This window comes from Paroedura picta, chromosome 9, assembly GCF_049243985.1.
Source record: "Paroedura picta isolate Pp20150507F chromosome 9, Ppicta_v3.0, whole genome shotgun sequence".
In the NCBI taxonomy this organism is placed as follows: Eukaryota; Metazoa; Chordata; class Lepidosauria; order Squamata; family Gekkonidae; genus Paroedura; species Paroedura picta.
Window position 1 is genome coordinate 36,662,448 of NC_135377.1, and position 25,194 is coordinate 36,687,641.

Sequence of the window (25,194 nt, forward strand, 5' to 3'; positions counted from 1 at the left end):
TCTGCTGGTTTGAACTGCCCCCCCCCCCACACACACACAGCTGATCCCCAGATTTCTCTCCAGGGTTCAGCTGTTTGTCGGGCAAATTCAAGAATCCGAATCAAAACCTGAACTGAACTGAGGATTCTCAATCTGCGTAAAAATTCAGGGGGGGAAACCATAATCAGTATTGATTTAAAATCTATGAGCCCTGGGCAAAGGGTGAGGATGCAAACACCACTGAACAAGAAGTGTTATTTTGAACACCCCACTTTACCTGAAGGAGACCCAAAGCAGCTTACAAACACCTTTACCACCTTCTCCCCACAACAGACACCCTGTGAGATAAATAGGGCTGAGAATTATAACAGTAATGTTCTGCAAGAACAGCTCTAAGAGAACTGTGACTAGTCTAAGGTCATCCAGCTGGCTGCATGTGGAAGACTAAGGAATCAAACACGACTCTCTGGATTAGGAACTACCACTCTTAACCACTACATCAAAGGCAAATAGGAAATAGAACACTGCGATAAGGAAGATGCAGGCACACTGTAAATACTGATCCCCTAGGAGTTTTGCTGATGGAAGTTCTTTCTGCAAACAAATCTCATTGCAAAAGTGAAAGCCTTGCCATTCTAACCATGCCTCCCACAGTTCTGCACAGAACTCCCACCTGGCACAAGAAAAACCATGCCCTTCCTACACAAAGCTCAAATCAATAAGAGCACCTTTTTGAATGTTCAAGTTTGCAGGCACAAGGGTTTTTTCCACATTCTTGTTTTCCTCACTTGCAAGTTCCTATTTCTTCAGGGATTTCCCTCCCACCCCACTTCTGTATGTTTTGCTGCCCTTAGTGGTCAATTTGATATAACATCGGTTTATGTCCGGCATAAAAACCTGCAGTTTAAATCTGCAGAGAGACAAGCTTAACATAAATCAATGTGATATCAGACCACTAGAAGGAACAAAATATGCATGGAACAGAATGCCATCTCACAACCCCTGAAGAAACAGGAAAATGAAAATGCAGAAAAGCAACAGGATAATACATAATGTACATCTAATGGGGTCAACCAGAGTAGAACCGACACCTGATATAGTAGGGTATGCCTCATATCCCAGCCACATATAACGAGGCAAGAAAGGATGAATAACAAGGCCTAGAGCTTAGTATGCATTGAACCTCCAGCAGAAGCACTGGATATGGCTAATTAGTGGATAGCACTTGAAGAAGTCCTCGGTACAGCGGAGGCTTATTACCATCAGACTTTGGGTCGTGTTGCTCAAGCTGATTGGCTGTCCCAAACTGCAATAATTTTGCTTAGCATCTTTCTGAATAGCCATCTTTCCACTGCATTTAGGAAGTTCATTACCAGAGCTGCAGCTATTCATCACAGCAACCCTTCTCCACCCTCAGCCGTATAGCCTTCACAGTTTATCATACACAAGCAGTGATCAGGATGCTGGTGAACTTGGAGGAAATTTGTTGGGACATTCTCTTAGCACCCTCCTAGTGTCAGTCCCATATTGACAACAGCTGAGCTGAGAGATAAGGAGGAGGTGGGGGGAAACTGTCTACCAAACACCATTAAAACCAAGACACAGCTGTGAAACAATCTGAAGCAATTTGAATACTGAATGCTAGTATCAGGAATGGACTTCTGAATGCAAGTCAGGTGAGTGGGGTAGCTGTTCCCTTGATGCTTCAGGGCTCCTGTGCCTTTGAAAGCTGTACAGACCAAACATAGCAGGTTGCTATGGTGCAGGACAGAACAAGAGAGTAGAATTATCAGAACATTAGCAGAGCAGTGCTCTGAGCAACTTAGAAAAAGAATAATAATAAAATACCCCCCCAAAAAAATCAAAGATCAATATAAAAACCCTTCAAAAACTGCTCACTTTTAAAGAAATGATACAACAATTTTAAAATATATATAGAAGAACATGTATGGCATGTACACCGGCTCTCTGTTTCCCATTTCAAGCATAAATATTAACAAATACATTAATCTACTTATCCTAGGTTTGATAGCTATTAAAAACACATTTGACTGAAGTCTTAAAGGTTTTTCTGCATCCTGGTCTTGATAAACTTGACTTGATTTGACCGAAGTCTTTCAGGGCACCCCTATCAAGCACATCTTGAAACTGAGATTCATAAACAAACAAATTCTTGGGTTCAGACTTTACCTACTGTTTGCATATCTTACCACAAGGAGGAGACAGAACTCTTTGAGTTTATGTGAGCTACACAGCTAATTTGAGGGAGGCTGATAGGAGCTTCAGCCTAAACGTGTGTCCAGCAAAAATTCAACAATTCAGCAAAGGAAGGGACCCTGAGAAAGCATTCAAGACACATCAGGAAGGCAGACTCAGAAGTCGGATTTCCCCCTAAATTATAGAACAGGGAGGAATGACATGAAAAGGTCCTTTTTCCATTTGACTTAAAATTTTGATTGGCTTTGGATGTGGGAAACGTTTTCAGAGTAGATTTACTAATAGAAACAGGGAAGTCTCTTTTTGTGGCCAAAGGCAGACTGATATAGTTACCAAAAGTTCTCAATTTTGATCTGAATATATCAAAGGATTGGTATCTTGAGTGAAGGATTGCCTCCTGCTTCCTCAGGCTTCCCCAGAGATTGCCTGCTCTATTCCAGCAAGATGTGGTCCCTCACAGGCCAGGGTTTTCATCCATCAACTCGACTCACGTTTAATGTACATCGGGGTGAAAGCATACCTCGACGTCGGATCTGGGTTCTTTAAACTGAAGGTACTAGGGATTTAACTTGAGACCATTTGCATCCATTTGCTCTAACACTGGGACATAGCTTCTAGATCCTCCTAGTCCAGCATTCTATTTCTAACAGTAATCAGGACACATAAAGATAATTGTGGCTCCTGGTACCTGGCCCTGGAAGTATGGAGAACTCCTCACGCATCTTCCTGTTTTTCACAGTAAGCTCTTGCCTGCAAACACCCACAAACTTTATGGTTGCCCTCTGACTTTGTTTCATTTTTTGCTACAAAGCAAAAAGGAAAAATTGATCACCCCCTATTAAAATATTCCTGTACTCTCGAGAAGTTTAAAAGAAAGGCTTTTAATAGGATATGTATAAACTGGCACTGAAGGTGGTGAGTACAGTGTAATTAGAATATCGGCCGACAACATCCTTACAAAGGACCCAAGTTGATCACATAGTTCATGGAGATATGGATAGAAACCATCTTTGCTATTTTCCTTTGACTTTAACAATAGTCTGCAATAGAAATGTACTGGACATTGTGAAGGAAATTCACCTGATAAATATCTGAAAATGTTATTGCTGTTAAATGCACAGGGCTATGAACACACACACACCCTTCATTCTGAAACTGTCTCAAAACTTTGGCATTGGAGCTTTCTGGGTTTTTTTTCACAGCTCATCCAATTAAATCACTAAAGATTATTTTTAGTCCATTCTTTCTTCTTAGAGGTACAGTCCTCAAAACACTTTGTAGAGTCTCTACAATACTGGCAAATTGGCAATGTCAAGAAGTTATTTGAATATTGCAACTAAGTAGTGAAAACCTCAAAGAATATTTATTTTAGAAAATTAAACTGATTTCATCTTGAGAAATGCCGTCGCTCTTACAAGCTTTACCTCAGAAGGTTACTTTTTCTAGGACCTTAGATAAAGGGAGTATCTGAACTTTGCAAATACCTCCAATTTACTCAATGCATGCTTCTGCTTTTCAGTGAAAATCAAAGCTCCCTCTTAATGAAAACCATGTGATTGGCAACAAAAGGAAGCATTGTTCCAGCTTCAGTAACCAGGAAATGATGGAAGAACCAGAAGAATGTATATATGTTCAAAAGTCCAATGCTGAACTTTGCATTCCACAGTATTCGCCTCTCACCCCATAATATATCTTTCTTTTCTGGAGCATGGTAATCATAAGCAACTACTGATACCAACAAGATGGGAGAAAATTATCTTCGCTATTTGAGAAAGAATGTTTAACTTTTCACTTTGTTTTTTTTTTTACTATAGGAATGTATCTTGAATTGGGAGGATTAAGAAAATGGAAAATCTACTAAAGGTATAGAGCAGTACAGTACTTGTAATTCGAAAAAAAACACTCACAAAGTTCATGCAAATCTGATTAAGTTGATGCAATTTTCAATAAGAGGGGAAAAGTCTAATATCTGCTAATGCGAAAATGTGAATTGAACCCTGAAAGACAGGGCCTAATTCTGAGTTAATTTTGCAGTTACAGATTTCACAACTGATAGAAACTAAAATATGCAGTCTATTAGTTTGTTCTTGTTTATGGAGATACAGCAGTCTATTCTTGCCTACACAAAAGATCATGTTTAACTTGGCACTTGGCTGAGTTTTGATCTAGAAATATTAAACTTCAACCATTAGCTTTCTGTATACAAAATTAAAATGCTGAACCAACAGCTCTCATATCATTTCAGAAATATAGTTGGGCAGCAATAGTCTCCAAGTGGTGGACTGTATGAAGACTACTGTCTGAAGACTTCCACAGAGCCAACTTGGTGTACTGGTTAGGAGCATGGACTTCCAACCTGGCAAGCCGGGTTCGATTCTGCACTCCCCCACATGCAGCCAACTGGGTGATCTTGGGCTCCCCACAGTGCTGATAAAGCTGTTCTGATTGAGCAGTGATATCAGGGCTCTCTCAGCCTCACCCACCCCACAGGGTGTCTGTTGTGGGGAGAGGAAAGGGAAGGCAACTGTAAGCCACTTTGAGACTCCTTCGGGTAGAGAAAAGCAGCATATAAGAACCAACTCTTCTTCTTTAGTGTCTGAACCAAGCCAGAAAGCAGCATCAGAAATATCATAATCACTATTGAGACATCTGGCAGGATGGTGGGGAAACCATACACTAGATTACTAGAAGACAATACTGATATTTTTAGGCATTTCATAGTCATATCTTACACTTTTCACACTGTATGGGCAGCAAAACCTATGACATTTTATACCCAAATTATACCAGATCAGTCCCTGAATCAAAAGCAGTGAATTATCTCATGCTCTTTTCTTGTGTTGAAGTTTATAGCCCATAAGACAGCTCTTTCCAAGCTACTTTTTCAGGGAAAGGGGAGAACATGAAAGAGAAATTGTTTTCAGCTACTGTGGTTAGTAGTAGTGTTGGTCTAATATCTAGGAGAACTGGGTTTGAATTATAACTCGTGCCATGGAAGTTCTGTATAGCCTACCTCACAAGGTTGTGGAGAATAAAAGTGAAGAGACGAGAATGATGTAAGCCACTTTTTGAGTCCCCATTTGAAAAACTAGCTGTAGAATCTAATTACACTCAATCAATATTCCATCGTAATGCTTTCTTCATTTAATTTCTAAAATAATTTACAAAATGGAATGTACTCATAGTAACTAGTGGACATGAACAAATTGAAGATACATTGAGGTGCTCTTTCCTTGACCAGAGAAAAACCAATCTGTCTTGAACTGTCCTCACATACACCTGGAACACAGGTGTATTCCACCTAAGGCTTTTTCACCCTTTCAGTTTGGTGTAGTGGTTAGGAGTGCAGACTTCTAATCTGACGAGTCGGGTTCGATTCTACACTCCCCCACATGCAACCAGCTGGGTGATGTTGGGCTCGCCACGACTCTGATAAAGCTGTTCTGACTGAGCAGTGATATCAGGGCTCTCTCAGCCTCACCCACCCCACAGGGTGTCTGTTGTGGGGAGAGGAAAGTGAAGGCGACTGTAAGCCGCTTTGTGCCTCCTTCGGGTAGAGAAAAGCGGCATATAAGAACCAACTCTTCTTCTTCTTCTTCTTCACAACTAGAGATTTATATGATCCAGTTAGTAGTAGGGCAAATTACTGTGGGTGTGTGTATTTTCACAAGGAGAACCACTATTCATTCTCTGACCAGGAACACTTTATTGCAACATTGTATGTTTTTGTAGCATGAATATAATTAATACAAGTCAAGCTGCAATGCTAAGCAGACTTACCTGGGATTAAGTCTCATTGAGTAAGCAGACCAGGACTGTATGAAGCATCTTTATTCTGTTTCATAACTAAAAACTATCTTTATTCTGTTTTATAACTATTCTGTTTTATAATGCAATGCCAGCTCAAACTGATGTTTACATATCAGTCACCTGATAGGAAGGTGAATGTAAGCTGCTTTGAGCCTCCTTCAGGTAGAGAAAAGCAGCATATAAGAACCAACTCTTCTTCTTCTTCTTAAATAAAAAAAGGCTTTTAAAATTTGAGGTATTCAAGTTCTTAAAGAATGTGAACTTTTTGAGAATAGGACTACTTTTGGTTTAACCTCCCCCCCCCACACACACACACACATACACATAATGTAGTACACCAAACACTAATAACCTTTTTTAGAAAATTTATTCCCCATTTTTTCCTAGGGAAAAAATTGAAAATTTCCTAGAGAAAAAATTAAACAAAAAAATTAATCCATAATGTAGGACAAGGCAATGCTTCAATGTTGTGGTGTTCACGCATAGCAATGTGTATGTGTCGATTAAAAAAATTTTTTTGCACATCAGGCACATATTTGAGACCTATACACCTCTGCTGAGAGGGGATTGGTTGACACCAAAGATTGACAGGCCAAGGAGCGGTAAGTAAAGTCTGTGCTACTCTCTCTTCTGCTTTCTCTGCCAGAGGAGAAAAGGTACAAGGCGGCAGATAAGAAACACAGGACAAATGCACCGTTTGGAGGGCTGTAAATGCGACTTTTACAATCTCGTTTGCGAGCTGGAGGCCACGCATGTTTTATCCCTACATGTGGAAAAGGTCCTGGTTTTTATATCCTGGCTTTCACTACCCTGTTCCAAAGCTGCTTACAAACACCATTCCCTCCCTCTACCCACAACAATTATGCTATGAAGTAGGTAGGGCATTTCTCATCTGGCCTGCATCAGTTGTTGAATTCAAGGACTCTGGAGAATGGTGAAAGGGTCCTGGGAATGCTGATCATGCTTGCCACCAATATAGGCATATTACTTAAGCCTTCAGTTCCTATGTGGACATGACAGTATGCTTTAAACTTGTAAGGAGAAAGAATGCAGCTGAGGAGACAAACCCTTGCCAGCTAAGCTGCTCAAGGAATGGACTCCTCCAGTCACATTGTCATTACTTTTCTAGCTATTCACATGTATTAGAAAGGATCTAGGTCTCCAGCGAGAAATCAAGAGGGGGGTTGGGGGGGTGGGTATGTCTTAGGCAATGGGCAACAGCACTTGCAGGAAGAAGTGAATGTCTGCAGCCCCAGCTTCCTGAGAGAAAACTCCCACTACCAGCTTCCCTCTCTGGAACTTGAGCAGCTTGAGGTCATTCATAACATCTCAAGCAGGGCTCAGGTAGCTGGCTTTCACCAGTAGTTCCTGTTCATATCACATAGGGTCGGGGTGTGCGTGTGCCACCTTTTGCTCGTCCTGACAGGAGACGGTGGCAGTGAACTTTTCCCCCAGGGCCCCGGAACCAGTAAAACCACTCCTGGTACTAGGGAGAGTTACCTTTTCCCTGGCCACCCACACTGGTCTCACGCTCATTTACTTCCCACAAACTTTCCTCCTTTTTCTCATGTTGCAATGATAGGATGCCTTGGGAGCAATGTAGACACCACAGATGGCGTCCTCATTTGAACTTGGTGCCTATTGGGTGAGTAATGTTGCCTCCTGCCTGGAGAAGGGCTGCTCCTGACATTCCACTGCAGTGTTATATCACTGGGTCAGAATCACACTTTAAGATAAGGCTTGAAGTTCTCAGCAGTCACCATGCATAAAACAAGAGGACATCCAAGAAAGCTTAGGAACTTTTTTATTATTATTACTCTGCATGGAAGGGACTTCAAGAAGAAAAACTCAAGGAAGCAGTAGTAATAATGGGGATACTGAGGAAGGCTAAGAATGGTGTTAGTCAAACTTCCCTTCCAGCAGGTAAGATGCAGGGTTACAGGAAAATAGGATGGATCCAAGTGTTGCTCCCAGTTGTATGGTACTAACGTAATATATTTATAAATGTAACTACCCTTCCCAGGAAATCAAAAGTAAAATTCCCAGTGCAACTTAAATATAAAACCTAGATCATAAGAAATACATCACTATTAGCTAGTGTTCATATGCTGTGTGGTGGAAACTTTCCTATAGAATTGCTAAGGGTCAGACATGACTGAACGGATGACATCATCATTAGCCACTCATGTGCATAATTTTAATGGGGATACAGAGTTGTGTTTTTATGTGGTTTTTTTTTTTACTGTGTAACCTGCCATGAGATGGCTTGCTGAGAGGCAGGAAATAAATACAATGATGATGACAACAATGACATAGTTTAAAAGTGATTTCTATTTACAAGCCATGATGTCCTGCACCTGGGTCCAGGAAAGTGGCCAACTTCTCCCAAAGCATGCAGATCAAGGGAAAAAATAGGACCCAATCTTGCTATGTCGGATGAGAGTGCACTAGTGAGCTCCTTAAAAGCCTTATGGCCCTTCACTGTCTGGGATAGAGTCAGGCACATCTCATTGATGAATGCGGGACATTCTTCTGCTCCATGAAACTTGTTGAGGAAAAACCAGTATAGCTTCCGCAAAGGGAAGTCCTGCTTCACCAGCCTTTTGCAGTTCTTTAAGAAAGTTCTTTAAGAAAGTGAACAAGCATGCAGGTAATAGTGGACATTATATAGCTGGAATTTCAAAAGGCTTCTGATAACATGCCTCACCAAAGACTTGATGTTCTTCTGTTCCATCAGATGCTTAAGTATGGTACAGGTGTATTTCCACAAGTACTGATGTCACTGATTAGGCATTACTCTGGCATGCCTATAAGTACCTGCTTCTGGTTCCAGCAGAACTGTAGCCTTCACACTGTGAAAGAAGTGGCTTGTATGGGCCTGGCAGTTCTGCGGCAGATGCTGGAAATCACAAGTCACAACATCCAATCCAGAATTGCCTGCAGAATGCAAACCTAGAGCATCCTTCACCACCAGGTAAAAGTGGGTCATGCTGCAAATGCACTTGGAACAGCCTGTGGAACCCAGCATTCTCAACATAGAAAAGAGCTGTTCCTCTAAAGTGATCCTGTTGCCAATGTGGTGATTCTCTGCTCTGCCTATCCTTTGGCACACTTATGTTATCCTCATTAAACATCTGTCAGAGATGCTCAGTGTTCCTTACCTACAGGAGACCTGGAAGCAACTATTCTCTTGGCTGGCTGTCAGTCACACAGCCACCCCACCAACTTCTCTCTGCCTCTGAAGCAGCACTTCCTGGTAGTGCCTCTTCAAATGGTTCCTGAGATTGGATGTTGAGAGACAACTCAGGGCTTTCCTTCCACTGATTCTAGTCCAACACAGTGGGCACTGTGGACAATCTTCTATTTTCTGAAAATGCTTTCAGAATGTGAAGAAATAAAGGCATCCATGCCAACAGCTGTGGGCACCACAGAAGCCACCTCATGTGAAGGACTCAGAGTAGAAATACTGTGTTGGAGCAGGCACAGGAGATGCTAAAGGGTTGAGATGGGGTGTAGCTTCATTTCATCCTCTTGTGCCACATCCAGCCTCTCCTTTTCCCTTTCCTGGAAAGTTTGCTGGAGTCTAGAGGTGGGAAAAATGGGTTCACAGTCATTTCTCCAGCAGTCTGTGGGCTCCTCCGTTAACTCCTTGTTCCCCAGATTCAGCCAGAAAAACAGCTCAGACTGCTCCTTTTCCAGCCGCTGAGTCCAAACAGCTGGGGGAAAGGCAGCTTGAACACCAGACACATCACCTGTGCTTCCAGGCCCTCCACCTTTCCCCCCGGAGCCACATAGTCTTTTTATGTGCTCTATGCTGCAAAGGGAAGTATCATTTGTTCTCACATGAATGAGGAAGGGATAAAAGGTTTTGCAAGCCTTTCCAGCCTTTCTGTGACATCAGTGCATGCACCAGGTAAACAGCATACCTCTCGAAACAAATCCAGTCAACATAACTTTGGTCTCCGCCCCTCTCAGTAGAGAATCCCCAATTACCAGCACCCGCTTCCTCCTATGTTGGGGAGAAGAAGAGCTAGTTCTCATGCCTGACATGGCTATTGCCCAGGTGAGGGCTTAGCTTCATAGGTGTGCATATTAATGTTCAAGGGTATACTCATTCAGGTCCAAGGCCATTGATTTCAACACGGTTGCTGCAGAGGATTAGTTTGTTTTGGCCAACTGCTGTTGGCTATGGGAGCATGAGATGCAAAACATGCTAACATCTTTTCATCACTAAGAATTTTTTGAAAGCAATGTTATAAAAAGGTCAGAATTTATTAATGGATTTCTGTCACATACATCAAAGCTCTTCATTCTGACAGAACCAAACTTCGTATTTCTGCTTTAATTGCAATATAAACAGCTTGTAGAGGGAATAGCCTAAATTATTATTCAAAATAATAGTGAATATAGGAGAATTTAGGAAGAGCTTGTGACTCTAATGACAGTTTTCAATATTCCTTCCAGAACACTTTATTCACAGTAAAACTTCCATACTTCTAAAGCCTGTAACACTGGTCTGTCAATATGGTATTCTTTCTATTGATTCCAGGATGTGCTTTCTTTCTTCTGCTGAAGGCATTTCTGGCTTTATTCTGTCCTTTTTTCTTTGCATCACAATCGCATTCTAGTAATACAAGAACTCATATGTTAATACCAATTTAAATCAATTTTATTTTTAGCAACTTAATTTTAATGTTTCTAGTATCCAACTCCCAAAATACATTTACTTGCATGAAGAAAATCTCTTTGCTAAAACAGAAAGTTACAATGCTTGAGCATTTTGCCATGAAAATGTCAAAGACAGACTGGAATAAAACTGAGAAAAATATCAAGAATTAAAAACAGAATGAAGTTCAAGTAGGCTGCTCATCATCTACAGTTCGCAATGGTTCCAGAAGCATCTAGAGAAAACCATAATATTTGTTGCTAACAGTTCTGCAGCACCTGCAAAATGGATCTCTTCCACCAGGCATTTAGTTGAAGTTGACCGAATCAACATCTACTGGACCCCCCCATAACCCCTCCCCCTGAACTGAATCCTGAACTGACCAACTTTTGGGGTCTTAGTCATATATTAAAGTTGCTACCACTAGTTACTGAACTGTTATAAAACCACTGTTGCTACTTCAGTTTGATATTATTGAATTATATGTACTCATCCTCATGTTCTCCTATGTTCTATGTAAACTGTCCTGAGCTGCAAGGGAGGGTGGTATATAAGAAATAAATAAATAAATCATTTGACTTTACTGCCAGAGAACAGTCAGAGATGCACTGGCATCTAGAAGTCTCAGTTTTAATTTTTATTAGAATAGCAGCCTGAAAATTTCCTTTCTGAGCTAACCTGGGAAATAATGTTTAACTATTAGCAAGAATTTCTGGCTAGTTCTATTCAACAAGAGCTTTAACTTATGATATCTGCAAAAACTTACACCCTGGCAGGCTTCAGTAGTTATCCAACCCTTGATCTGCAGTGCACCGGCCCAGACACAGCACAAAATCATGTTTGATTTCAACTGTTTAGTGATACCATGGATCAACTTACAGATGGATGACTAGTGAAAATCTTTGCTTCCGCATTGACACTAATTCTTCTGCCTCCCCGCTGGAGACTGAGCTGCTGCCCTACCTTGCCTCATGAGCCCTGTGAATGTAACTATGTTGGTGATAATGTGCTCAATGTATCTTGGAAATATGGCTAAAATATGGCTAAAAAATATGGCTAAAAACTATACCATATTGTAGAAATTATTCTAGCGAGAGTAATGGAAGACTGGTTGCACTGTGAGCTGCTCTTCCCATGGAATAATAATAATAATAATAACAACAACAACTATTATTATTATTATAGCACTATTATTACTGGTATTATTATTACATTTATTACCTGCCACTCCCAGCAAGTCAACTCGTGGTGGGTTAGAAGATTTGAAAAAACAGAATAATAAAACCCCATTAAAACAACAACCAATAGAAAAAACCTAATATGGCAAAAAACTATTCTTTCCCATAATGGAACGCCTGCCACTGGGCAGCAAAGGACTATGTCAACAACATCCTCAAATGGTGTGCGAATAATGTGCTGCTTGGGGGGACGGGGGGGGGGGAAGGCAATCAGACCTAAATTGGTGGGGTGGGCAAAAAGCATTGATGGGATTGCCAAGATGCTATACTTTATAAACCATAGTTTATAAACAAGCTTCATTCCCAAGCATGAGATTCTGGTCTGTACTCTAAAGTCCAGATGATCAATTAGTTTTGATTAGTTTAATTCAACCATGACTATCTGTTATGATTGAACCAACTCATTAAATTCCACAGCCTCACTGAATAGAATCTAGTTTGCATACCTGGCAAATATATATTTGGTTTAAGTGGTTTAAATAGCTCATTGGTATATACTGTAGATGATTATTAATTTAGTTTTAAAAACTATTCTGCTTAGTCTTCAATTTAAGATTACACTGCAAAGCATAGGGCATGAAAGTTTTTCTATGGTCTTAACACATACTGTAATTAATAATAGAATATCATCTAGTTCAACCCCCAGCACAATGCAGGACACTCACAACCCTATTGCTCATCCCCGGTAACTTTATTGACACTTTAGATTGACACTTTAAATTTAAGTGCAATATTTTTCACTGTTCAATGTACTCTCAAATATAGTCATTTACCATAATGATAATGAATGTCCGGGTATGAATAGTAAAGGTAAAGGTATCCCCCGTGCAAGCACTGGGTCATGTCTGACCCTTGGGGTGACGCCCTCTAGCATTTTCATGGCAGACTCAATATGGGTGGTTTGCCAGTGCCTTCCCCAGTCATTACTGTTTACCCCCCAGCAAGCTAGGTACTCATTTTACCGACCTTGGAAGGATGGAAGGCTGAGCCGGCTGCTAGGATTGAACTCCCAGCCTCATGGGCAGAGCTTTCAGACTGCATGTCTGCTACCTTACCACTCTGCGCCACAAGAGTCTCTTGTATGAATAGTACATGTATGCAATAATCACAGTGCAATTAATGCGGAACATTTATCAAGCATACTTACCCAAAATTTTCTGCAGCCTTTGTATCTTAAAAAATGGACGGTACACATATCCCTATTGTAGCTATTGTCTTCCATGCATTTTCTAGAAGCATCTGTTTCCTTTAATACAAAAAAAGTTACAGTTGAAAAGCCAACGGAGACCAAAGATCAAATTTTATTTCACTAATCATACCAAAAATGTTCGCCAGTTTTCAAAAATGCTGTACACGCAGAGTGAAATGCACTGAACGCCAAGACTGCTATCCCTGCACATATAAAAAAATTGTGCTACACTCACTGGGATATATGGCTGAGTAAACATCCTGGGTATAGGCTGAAAATGAAGGCTTGCTGAGACGGGATTTCATAGTGTTTTGCAGTTTTTAAGACTCAGGGTCAAAGTTTGATCATCTAAATTACAGACAGGGCATCCTGAGACTGCATGAAAATGTCTTAAACTAAATAAGCTGTAATTTAATGCCATGCTATCCTTCTAAAACGGCTTAAAATGGAATTTTAGAAACAAACCACATCTTCAGTTGAATGCATATTTAGCTCTTCTATTGTATTTGAAAGGAATGGAGGGACACTTGGGTCAAGAAGCTTATATTTATGAAACACCAACAAACTTCTATCTATTGTACAGAAATAAGAGCAAACAGGTGTTGGCTCATAACTGAAAATATTCTATTTGCAAACTTCACGGTTTGAATAAAAGTACTGCATATAATATAACCAGTTTATATGTTAAACAAGTCAAAACGATATTGTATAATAATAAAATGCAGAACTTCTTACAAGTTAACAGATATAGTTGTATAAACAGAGAAGATTCAATTCTTAATATTTCATCTTAAGACTGGGACAGTTGCATCAGTAAAATACAAGTAATCCTACTTGGTACTAAAGTATTTGATGATTTAATATTTTCAGCTCTAGAGACAACCAACGTGGTTTAGAACACATTGATCATTATTTGATCACAGAACACATTGATCATTATTTAAGACTATATCTTTTGCAAGCCAAATGGTCGACCTTTTTGTCAACTTTGAAAAAGTACACTAAGAAAAAAATGCCTGATAACTTACAAATTAACAAGCAGTGTAAAGTTATAATGCAAGCATTAAGCTATAGGTTCAAAAGAAATCCCATTAACTTTCTTTTGGTAGTACATCATGTGAACACTGCAGACTCACTTGTTTCAAAGAGAAAACAAATTAATCTGTAGCCCTAATACTACCCAGTAGTTGTCCTGAGACCAGAGTTAAATTCAAAATTACATTATATATTACTAACATCACCTTACAGTCCCATTGTCCCAATTAAAATAAATTGTGAGGAATGTGGATACATGAGTTAGGATACAAGGTTAGCTTTATGCCAGTAAAAGGTTACTGACTGACAAGGTTAGCATGCATAGTCAGATTAAAAAAACCTATGGTCTGAGGACAAGATAGTTGCCAACTCAGCTTCTACTTGCAGGAATGTTTCACACTTGGGTGAAGACAGATGGGGCAAGCAACAAATGGTTAAGTGTAAGCCCTTAGTCACTAACATAGACAGTTTTATTTCTCCTACTAGTAAATAAGCCCGCTGTCTCCTAAATACAGCGGGCGCTAGCGGATGTGAGACCCTTCTCGGGCCAGCTGGCAGCGTTCCCCGCGGCCCCCCTGCAGGCGAGGCAGGGAACGTGGCGGCCTGGAAGCCTCCCGCAGCGGCTCGGCCACGTGCTGGACGGGCGCGCCGCGGCCTACCGTTGTTGATGTCTGTGTATATCAGGGCCAGAGGGTGTAGAGCGGCAGGCGGCGGCGTGGGCAGCGGGTGTAGAGCGGCAGGTGGGGTGCGTGGGCAGCGGGTGGCAGTGTGCGGTGCTGCCGGCGGCACTGCTGGTGTGTGGACTGGCGGCAAGCGGGTCCGGGGGCTGCTCCTCCGTGTGCAGGGTAGCGGGGAGGCGTCTTGTTGGCGGGTTCAGCCGCCACTACCGCCGTCGCTGGATCCTCGGAGGCGGCGACCTGCCCTGGCCAAGGGGAGGCAGGTAATGGCGGGGGCGGCCGTATGCTGGCGAACGCGGAGGGGGGCGGATCGGGAGGCGCAAAGCGTCAGTCCGGTGGCAAGGGACCAATGGTGAGCCACGCGCCTGACTGACGAATCAGGTGGATCCAATCGGGGGAAGGGGCCTATCAGCACCCTTACGCATCCCGGACAGGGCCCACCAACGGAGCCCTTACTCTTTTATTTTATCCGCTCCGCGAGGAATGGTTAAAGATGTTTTTGTGAATTCAAGAGGACTGATTGGCTGTTTTAGCATAGAATTGTCATATGGCTGTATTTGGATGTTGTGACACAGTTTATTAATTTAACAGAATTAACTTTATATTCCCACTGTCATGATGGTAGTTCTTAGTCTGAGGAAGAGTGCTTGCACTCAAAAGCTCATGCCTTGAATAAATCTTTGTTGGTCTTAAAGGTGCCACTGTTTTGTTGTGCTGCTTCAGACCAACACGGCTACCCACTTGAATCTACTATATTATTGTTCAGTTGCTTACCAATATACAGGGATTAATATCATCGTCTCGAAGTCGCTGCAGTTTCTTGGCCATGAGGATTTTTGGTATTTAAAAAAAAATCAAAACAGCTACCAGAAGGTGGCTTTGACAAGTTTCCTAAAAAACAAACCCACAATCCATTTTAGTTAGAATTTAACCCATTGCTTTCCTATTGAAATACCATGTTAAAAGTGGCAAATATTTAGAAAGCAGATATGTGCCTTCAATTCCATCAAGAAATTTAACATTTAATATCCTCATACACTTCTTAACTTAAGGAGTTTTCCATGACTTTGGGGAGCAAGCCACTTTTAACACATTGGATAGCTAACTACCTTTAGCATATCCACCTGTGACTAGTTATCTGGGCTACTGGTTCTAGGTACCACACAAAAATGTGAATGACTAGAAAATTCAGGAAAACACTCCTGTCATTTTTCCACCCAAGAATTGACATTTTCAAGAAAAACTGAAGAAACCTTTTGCGAAATACTTTCTCTTCTAGAATGTTATTTACATATTTTAAAGCAGCGGTCCGCAACCTTTCGGCTGTCGCGGACCGCTGCTCCGGAGTGGGGGGAGACGGCAGCCCAGGGGCCCGTGCACGCGCGGCAGCCCCAGCGCAAACGCGGACTGCCGCGCACGCGCGTTTGTGACCGGCAGGGGCGCAAACGTGCGTGCGCAACAGTCCGCGCATGCGCGTTTGTGCCGCTGCCATGCCAGCAGCCGCGGCTCCCCCTCCCGGCTGCCAGCAAATCGGCCGCCAAAGCTTCTCTGCCCCCACTCCCGAAACAAGAAGCTTGCCGGGCCGCAAGCTAATTAGCCACTTTGGCGGCCGCTTTGCTCGCGGCCTGGCAAGCTTCTCACTTCGGGGGGGGGGAGAAGGAGCCGCAGCCCGGCACCGGGCCATGGCCCGCGGGCTGGGGACCACTGTTTTAAAGCACAGTTTAAAGTATTTTAGGCATCCTACTCTTTCTAGTAAAAATTCTAGATTACCAGTTTAAAAACTGGAAGTGCAGCTACTTCTGGGTAGTCCATGAGCCCTTTAACAATGGAAGCAAAGCCCTTCTTGTACTTATTTGGCTAACATGGAAATAGGGCTCTCTGAGTTTTATAACAATTAGTTTTCTCTTGTTCTGAGACCTTGCATTCACCTAGCTTTCAGATAACATGAGAGCACTAGCAAAAAAAGAACCAATACATCAACCCTTAGAAACTCAAACTGTTCTTTTGACCCGAAGGGCTTAGTTGTAAGTGTTAAACTGTAAGTCCCTTTTTCCCTATGAGAGACCTATTCATATAAACTTTAAGAATAGGTACTTACATAAAATCCTTTTGCTTCTCTTTCTGAGTGCAAGCTACACAACTGTAAAGAGAAATAACAGAGCAGTGTTTCAGGAATGATCAGGTCTTTTCCCAGCAAGTAACTCTGCCATAGTAGACATACAATTTCCTTAAGATGTACAACCAGTCCAAGATAGTCTTTAGAACAGCCACCTGTTCATGTGCAATTCAAGAGAATAAGGAGCCACATCCATCACAGGAGATAAAAAAAGAACAAGACTGATGATGCAGTATGCATTTTATTACTTAGTGAAATATTTTTTAAAATCCTCACGTATTTTGTCAATAGACTTTCAGGGGAATCTGTTTGTCTTTAAAGAATTCTTCAAAAAAAGTGTATGGGATCATCAGTACAGATTTTCGGGGGTGAGTGGGAGAATATTTAACTGAGTAATAATATATAAGCCTGATTTTGTACCATCAATCGTAGCCTTTTTAAATCCCATGTGCAAAGCACATGCTGTTCTAACACATTATGGATAAATAGAATTGGAAGAATATTTCAGATTCCTAGATGCTGGCACACTGTATTTCCATGTCTGAGAACCTGGCATTCTCCACTTCATTTCAAAGTATCATCCATATGTATACTGCTTTATTTGCTTTACACTGTTCATAAAAAATATGTCTAGAAAAAGCTAAATTTATAACAGAAATATCAGTAAAAAAGTGAAATACTTAATTTTAAGCCATTCAAGTAACCACACAGCCATAGCAGTAGTATGGATTCTGTTCAGTATTATTAGATCTATATTGCAATCCAAAGCAGATTTATGCTCTTCTGCATTCAAAGAAGTCAATGGCCTTAGAACCGTTTAACTGTGCTTACGATTGCAATGCAAATCTCATAGCTAAGGAGACACTAATATTTGGTGACTATCATTGCAAGTTTTTTTTTTAATTAAAGACTGTCCATGGCTCATTACCAAATCTCAGTATTCCCTTTAGAGCAATTGTTTTATTTAGTGAAATGTCTAAGTCTATGGACATGAGATCAAATCCAAACACTTGTCTGGAGTGCTTTCATATGTTAAAATCTGATTTCTTAACATACCCATTAATACTAACTTGCAGACAACAAGTTTTCTTACAACCACTGGCCCCAGGCTGTTTTTTTTTCTGTTTAGACCTACCAGAATATTTCCTGCTGCCTTCACCTGTTTTTGACAGTAATTAAATATGTCAGCAATGGCAGAAGCTTTGAAACCTACAAGGCTGTTTTTGTGCAGTAAGTAAACTTTGACATGAAAGTTTAGGCTGCTTCCACATGGAAGCCTTCACCCGTGGGAAAGCCACTGCATTCCCCTATTCTCAAAATGTACAATGGGAAAAGACATAGCCTGAGAAAAACATTTTACTGATAAAAAGCACTGGAGTCCTGCTAAGAAAAGGCTTCATTTCCTACCATGGGAAATGATAGGACCACACTGAGTCACACACAAGTATCATTTACTAACTTTGAATCCATAGTTTGGTACTGATAAATTAGCCACCTACTTATCTCATTCTTCCTGATAAAGATTCTGACAGTAATAGCCCCAGGAGTTTTCTCATTATTATTCACACTGACAGTCTGTATCTTTCATATCTGGATAGAAAATATTGATGTATTAAGTTGGATCAAATCAGCTTTTCACCTACTGAAAAAGTAAGGAAGAGGTCCCCTTTGGCCACCTAAAAGACTAAGATAGGGATTGTGGATCTGAGTGGGCAATGGGACAGGAACTGCAGAAAAGAGATAAAGTATGTTACACTAAAAGAGAAAGCTGGCTGGGTCAAAATCAACTATCGAAATATAACTACCCTCCCTAGAAGATACTTCTTGTTTAGAGGAATCTGCCTTAACTTTTTAACAAAACAGCTAAAAAAAGGGAGGATGTCAACACAGAACCATTTGTTTCCTGGAAGTCAAAGGCCACACAGAGCCCTAAGAACTATTTATACTGATGACTGGAAGAACTCCAAACTTGCTGCATGCAGCCAGCCCTGATGTTTGTTAAAAATTTCACTTGCTGCATACAGCAATAACTAATCAGCTCCCCTTAGACCAGATGATGCTCTATAAAGACAGCCCCCCCTAGACCAGAGGCTCTAACCCAGCGTTCCTTTTCCAATAGTGGCCAAGCAGAAACTCCTGGGAAGCCCACAAGGAGGTTTACAGCCCCTCCAAATGCCAGATATGTTGTATTCCCCATAACTCACTATGGTAGCTTGAAGGTATAAGGTAAGTTTGGCAACCAGTGCACACGTTGGGTAATACACTTTCAATGTGCACTTTGCAACTGGATTTTTCCGTGTGGAACAGGACAATCTACTGAATTGCATTGAAAGTGCATTACCCAACGTGTGCATAAGGGGCCAACCATGGAGAGGAAGCCTCTTGCTTGCGAGCTGAGATCTAAACGCCCCCTTCCCACCCCAACTTCAAGCCAAAGCTGCTGGTGGATCGAAAGTACTGAATCAGTGCAAATCAAGCCAAGTGGGGTCACATCTTCCTTGCCCCCACGGGGAAGTGAAGCTGCCTCTGTCTGTTGTTGTTCCTGGAAGGCAGGAAAAAAAGAGGGCTTCCTCAGGTACTCGCTCGCCCGAGAGCTTTTTCGCCACCCCGAAGGACACCCAGCCGGGAAGGGCAAAAGGAGGAGGAGGAGGAAGTCCTGACGGGCAGGACGACAGCAGGGCAGCCACGGGCGACATACTTAGCCGCCCACCGGGGCTTCGCGGGCCCACAGCTTCTACCGAACGGGCTGCTTCGCTAACTGGCAAAGGTTCCTCCTCCAGGCAGGCGGCCCCCCCCCCGGGGCTGGGCCTCCCCACCGCCGCCCCTTCGGCCCCTCTCCAGACTCCGGTGAAGTGCCTTCCCTCCCGCCTCGTGTGTGTGTGGGGGGGGACTCACCCCTGGGGCTTTCCGTCAGGCGCGGAAGGCCCTGGCGAGGTCAGCGCCCAGCAGCTCCCCTCGGCCGCCGCGACCCCAGCTGCCGAGCAGCCCGAACCCTCGCCTCCAATTCGAAAGACGTCAACGGCTCGGGCAGCGACCTTATAAGCGGCGCAGCCTACCCCACTTATGGGCCCCGCGACCCGACCGAAATCGACAATGCCTGCACCCAATCGATCTCGCCCGAGCGCTTGGAGTGACAGCTGCGAGGGCGCGCTAGGCTCGCCTATCCGCGCCGGGTCCCGCCTCCGCCTTCTTCGAGCGGCGTTTCCTCCGACCAACCCGAGGAGCCGTCAGGGCGAGAGGGGCCGCCGCCTGGGCGGGGCCTGAGCGCTGAGTGACAGGGGGAGGTGTCCAACCCGCGGCGCGTGTGGGCGGCAGGCGGTGTGGGCGCGGCGTGTGCGGCAGGCTGAGCTGCACCGCAGCGCATACACTACAATGGCTGCTGGAAAGAGGGGAAAGCAAACAATTTCCAGGCCCGCCGCGTCCAGCCCGAAATATGGGGAAAAAATTACAGAAAAATCGGAGAACCCCGTAAAAGGCGGGAAGAGAGCGCTGAGGGGATGCTGAGGCTCCCGCGGTGAGTCTGCCGTGGGTTTGGGAGTCAGGCGCCGGGTTTCTGCAGGGAAATATTAGGGTTATTTAAATTCTGAAGGGGGAGGAGGAAGAGGGGGGACCGAAAAGAGCGGCGCGGCGGCGGGGGAAAAGTTTGTGCGGCTCCATCTCTGTCCCGCGGGGCTCCGCCGCCCTCCTTGCGCGGGTCCCGGAGCGCGAAGTTAGAGAGTGCCCCAAAAGAAGGCTCCCTTTCCCTCCCCTCCCCTCCCCTCCCCTGCCCTGGGCTTCTGGCGAGGGCTGCGCGAAGGGGGTCTCCTCTCGCGTGCTGCCTCCTCCTCCTCCTCCTCGCGCAGGGGCTGGGGGGCTCGGAGGAACTTTGGCGGAAAGTTTTCGGCTTTGCCCCCTTCCCACCTTCTGCTCGCCGTGTGTCTCCCCCCCCCTCCCGCTCCGCTCCAGCGTCTGTGCTGCGAGTCCAGTGACAGCCGCGGTAGCAGCCAGAAGGGAGCGGAAGACATTAGAGCCCGTGGTGCCCAAAAATGAGAGAAAATTAATATAAATTCACCCGAGGCGCCAAACCGGGCGCATTTTGGCCAGAAACGTCGCGGAGGGTCTGCGCTTTCCAGCGCGGGTGCCAGGGACCCCCTTGGCTCAGGCGGGAGGGGGATCGGGAGCCGCTTTGGGGCATGCAGCGCCCTTCGCCTCGCTCTTTTTATTGGACAAAAGTTTCTCCCCCCTTTCTTCCCCACCCTGCAAAGAAACGGAATTGCCTGCTTGCCGAGCTCCGGCCGGCCCGGGAGGCTTTCGCCTCTCCCCTTGTGTGGGGTGTCGAACATGAAGGCAAGCCGGATTGGCGGGTGGGGTGCATCGGGGAGAGGCGCGCGGCGGGCGGGGGGGTTTCGTTAACTGAAAGCAGGAGAGATCCGGAGAGAGCGCAGGGACAGCTTGTTGTCAGTATCATAAACAACCAAAATGGAGGGAGAACTGAGGCAAATAACTCAATAAAAAATAGCCAAAAAATTCTCCAAAAATACCCAGAATAAAAACCGGTCTCCAGTTTCTTCCTAGAAGATCAGGCTCAGCCTCGCCTCTTCTTCTGTCGGGTTTTAAACTCTCAGAGAGCAAGGAGTTAATATTGATGCCTATTTTTGTTGTTGATGACTGCTTTGGAAAGGCAAAAGCCCTTTTTGCAGCTCGTTCCCGACAATGCGAGAACGTGAAAATCCCCCTTCTCCCTTGAATGGTGGCGGGAGGTGGGAATGCACGAGCTACACAACTTTGGGGCAACGTGGAGCAGTTGCAGAGAAGATAACTGATGCATTAGCCAATTTGCACCTTACTTTCATGTCTTTTGTTCGTGTGTGTGAGAGTGTGTGTTCGGGGGGGGGGGCGAATAGAAGAAGGGGAAGGTGGCGGGAAATGTAATACCTGTGTACTGCCTTTCTCCGGTTGTAGTTCGGATGTGTAAAGCAAAAGAGTAAATGTTCTGGTTTATGGTGTACCTTTGTTGCCTATCGATCCCAAGGTTATTTCTGTTTTGTTTTTCTGAATGCGTTCTTAAGAGAAGCATGGACTTGAAGCAATGTGCCGTAGAGATTTCTTTTTAAGTGCACCATCCTGAGGTCACTAGTTCTTGGGGGAGAGCTGATGACTTCTCTGGAGTGGTTATTTCACTTGTTTGACTTTCATAAATAATCTCCAGTGTTCCCATATGTATAAAAAATATGCCTCGTCTTACTTCACATTGAAGTTGGTAAGAAAGTGCTGGGATGTTATTTTCCACGTGGGATCAGCGATAGAGCAGGGTATCTTAAAGAGACAGTGCCTCTTTTCTTCTCACTGTCTTCACCTATGCATAATCTCTAGCTATATCAATCCAGTGGTCTTGGATTTGTAAGAATGTGAAGATGAAGGCCATTCAGTTTCCACCTACACGCAGTGGAGTTATGTAAAGTCACTGGGGCTACTAAATGGAAATATTCATAGCCCCCTCCCCCTTTGCCTGAGATATTAAACCTTTGAACTCCAGCATTCTTTTCTTTTTTTGGGGGGGGGGGTATGTTTAACAACTCTTTTTCAGTTTGTTTTTTTGTAATTTAATTGCAGTGTTTTAATTTAATTGAAGCCTAGAAATTGAGTTTTGATTGCTTAGTGCTATTTAGTATTAAACTGTACTATTGTCCTGTTAGATTCAGGTGGGTACCAAATTTATTGTCCTGTTAGTTCTGAATTCCATAAAGCAATGTGTGAAGTCCTGTAGTCCCTGAAGCGTAAATTTAAAGCAGTTGTAAGCATGGATAAGTGCATAGCTTCTGTTTGAAGGTCTTCTGATAAATACCTAACTGATAAATACCTATTTTAAACCCAGGAATAGTGTTCTGTTGTGGCTTTTTAAAATAAAGGGTCTGAGTACAGCACAGGCTGAAGCTTACCTTAAGTCTGCCAGACTTAGAGTATTTAAACAACTAGGGTGCCATGGTATAGTTACAGCATCCCTGGACTTGGTTTTGATACATGAGATTTAGAATAAAAGCAAACTTGTTAAAAAATGTGTCTGATGTTTATTGATTGGCACGAGGTTATTTTGTTTTGTTGGGGTCAGCTTCCAGAAAATATCCATGATAGCTTTTGTTGTGTTTTGTGATATGAAACTTTGTCTGTTTATTTGTAGTCTACATGTTTGTTGAAATGCTTCTGGAGAGTATAATGCTACTTTTAAAAAAATGACTGCTATCGGATCATTTGCACAATTACATTTTCATTAAAGTCATTTGCTCCTACAGTACCTAGATTGAAATCTAAATTGGTCTCAAATAGCAGGTAGTCTGAAGGATGGACTGCATTTTGAGAAGAATTTCATCAGTTGTACTTGCTTTTTGTTTGATATACCCAACAAATCTAGCTTGCTGTTATCCAGTTCATTTACAGGCTGATTCTGTATGCTCCACAGAGACCAGTGGGACATAAATTTTAAGGATGCATAGGAGTTCAGCCATACTACTTTGTGTTTACATGTTACCTGCATCTTCTTTGGAAAAGAGTTGTACAGTTATACAACACAGAATTATTTTGAAGTTTGAGATCTGCAAGAAAACATGTTTTCCAGTAACTTAAAAAAGATTTCATTAGGTGAGAGGTTGTCTATTAACACTATAGAATCATATGCATGGAGGTTGTTGTTGTTGCTGTTGTTAAAGACTTCTTCGCTTTCACCATAAGCCTTTGTCCCTACTTTGACTTAAATGATAAAAGCTAACAGAAACTTAGAAAGCCTCTGAAAGCTAACTTCTGAAAGCTAACAGACTTAGAAATGGCCGGGCTATGCTACATATATTTTAAATATGTCACTTGAATAACTAGTGTTTGTAGATATGACATCTTCATCAACCATGTGGCATAAGCTGCTGAATCTTTTAGAGTACCACATCAGGTCTAGTGGTACTTACAGTATGCCTTTTGTAGACATTTTTTATATCTGGATAGCTGTATGACTTGTATTTGAAGATCCAGAATTATTAGTTGTCTTGCAAGTATATTTTGAGAAGAAGTGCATTTTCCTAAAAGGATAAACCAGATTACATTCTCACTCTTTTTTATGGAAGATCGGCATCTTTAAAAATCTGACTGGTTTTACAAGATGAAGAAGGGATGGACTAATAACTAATACAGGCAAAGAAGGTTTTGTGTACTGAAAATCTAGTTAACAGTTTAAAACACTTTCTAATCTACCAAGTTAATTTATGATTATTAGACATTGAATCACAATGTTTTCAGAGATCAAACTATTATGAATTTGTATAGACTTCTAAAAGTGTTTTTAACCATGTTCTAAGAACTTATATAGATTCTAGGTAAATTCCATTATTGGAGAAAAATCCACAACTGAAAAGCAAAAACTTCTTGTTTCAGTCTTATTGATCAAATTACCGTAGGATGTTGAGCTTGTTTAACTACTAAACAAAGCCTCTGAGTTCTAAATATAGCTTTTACATTTTTTGCCTTTATTTAAAGCTAACATCTGGTGTGTGTGGAACTTAATTAATAGTCATCTTACTAGTAAATATTTTTGTCAAAATGGTGTCCTTACAACCCCACAATTTTTACTATGTTAGCGTAGAAGCTTGGAATTGCTGTCTTTAATATGCTAACTTAAATTTGTCTGATTCGTGTTCTAAATTAGTCTTGCACCTTGTAATGTATAATAGATTTTTATCATCTGTTTTTATTTCAAGACTTTAAAATGTCTTAAATTTCTTTGTAAACATGTGCACACACATGCATGCACACACACAGTATTTTGAGGTTATAGCAGTCATACCTTTCCTGAAGTGCACCATAATAATGGAAGGTCTGAATATATGAGAATGTGCTTTTGAATGCATATATGCAAATATATTGTACTAGGGTTGGTAGAAGGATTTAATGATATGTGGCCAGGTTTAACAAACTACAAAAAAGTTTGAGAACTATTTAAAGCCATTCAAGTATGCTAACAGTGTATATTTTGTACTGAAACACATAAAATGTGTGTTTGAAATCTAACAAATGATTAAAGACTACTGCACTAACCAGGTAAAATATCTTTGTAACAGAATATCTCTCTTAGGAAGAAAACCTGCAATTAAGGTCTAGTGCTTGATTTGTAAATGGTTTAGCTTTGTAGATAGAATATGTGACTTCTCATTAGAGAGTCAAATACTATTTTCTAGTGATGTGTGGAATTCTTTTTATGATTACCAGAAAAATTTTGTTTTTAAATACATTACAGTTGTTTGAGATGT

At 42.3% G+C, this 25,194-nt stretch overlaps 2 protein-coding genes across 11 annotated transcripts in view; one reads left to right on the forward strand and one right to left on the reverse strand.

Moving 5' to 3' along the window:
* Positions 1 to 10,257: 10,257 nt before the first annotated feature.
* CHCHD7 (coiled-coil-helix-coiled-coil-helix domain containing 7) lies at positions 10,258 to 20,024 on the reverse strand. Of its 3 annotated transcripts, XM_077352375.1 has the most exons (6): positions 19,823 to 20,018; positions 18,427 to 18,517; positions 16,910 to 16,951; positions 15,586 to 15,702; positions 13,058 to 13,156; positions 10,258 to 10,630 (listed from the first exon to the last, which is right to left on the reverse strand). In XM_077352375.1, the coding sequence occupies exons 4-6, from the start codon at positions 15,637 to 15,639 to the stop codon at positions 10,526 to 10,528; spliced, it is 258 nt and encodes an 85-aa protein (XP_077208490.1). In that variant the 5' UTR covers positions 15,640 to 15,702; positions 16,910 to 16,951; positions 18,427 to 18,517; positions 19,823 to 20,018; the 3' UTR covers positions 10,258 to 10,525. The 3 variants fall into 3 exon arrangements, with proteins under 3 accessions (XP_077208490.1, XP_077208489.1, XP_077208491.1); XM_077352374.1 differs by lacking the exon at positions 18,427 to 18,517 and having other exon boundaries at positions 19,823 to 20,024; XM_077352376.1 differs by lacking the exons at positions 18,427 to 18,517; positions 19,823 to 20,018 and adding an exon at positions 18,571 to 18,594.
* A 154-nt stretch (positions 20,025 to 20,178) lies between these two features.
* PLAG1 (PLAG1 zinc finger) overlaps positions 20,179 to 25,194 on the forward strand; it is a 38,094-nt gene continuing 33,078 nt past the window's right edge. For all 8 annotated transcript variants that reach the window (XM_077352370.1, XM_077352368.1, XM_077352365.1 and 5 more), the window contains exon 1: positions 20,179 to 20,441. The gene's annotated coding sequence lies outside the window, so the exon portion shown is untranslated. The remainder of the gene's footprint in view (positions 20,442 to 25,194) is intronic.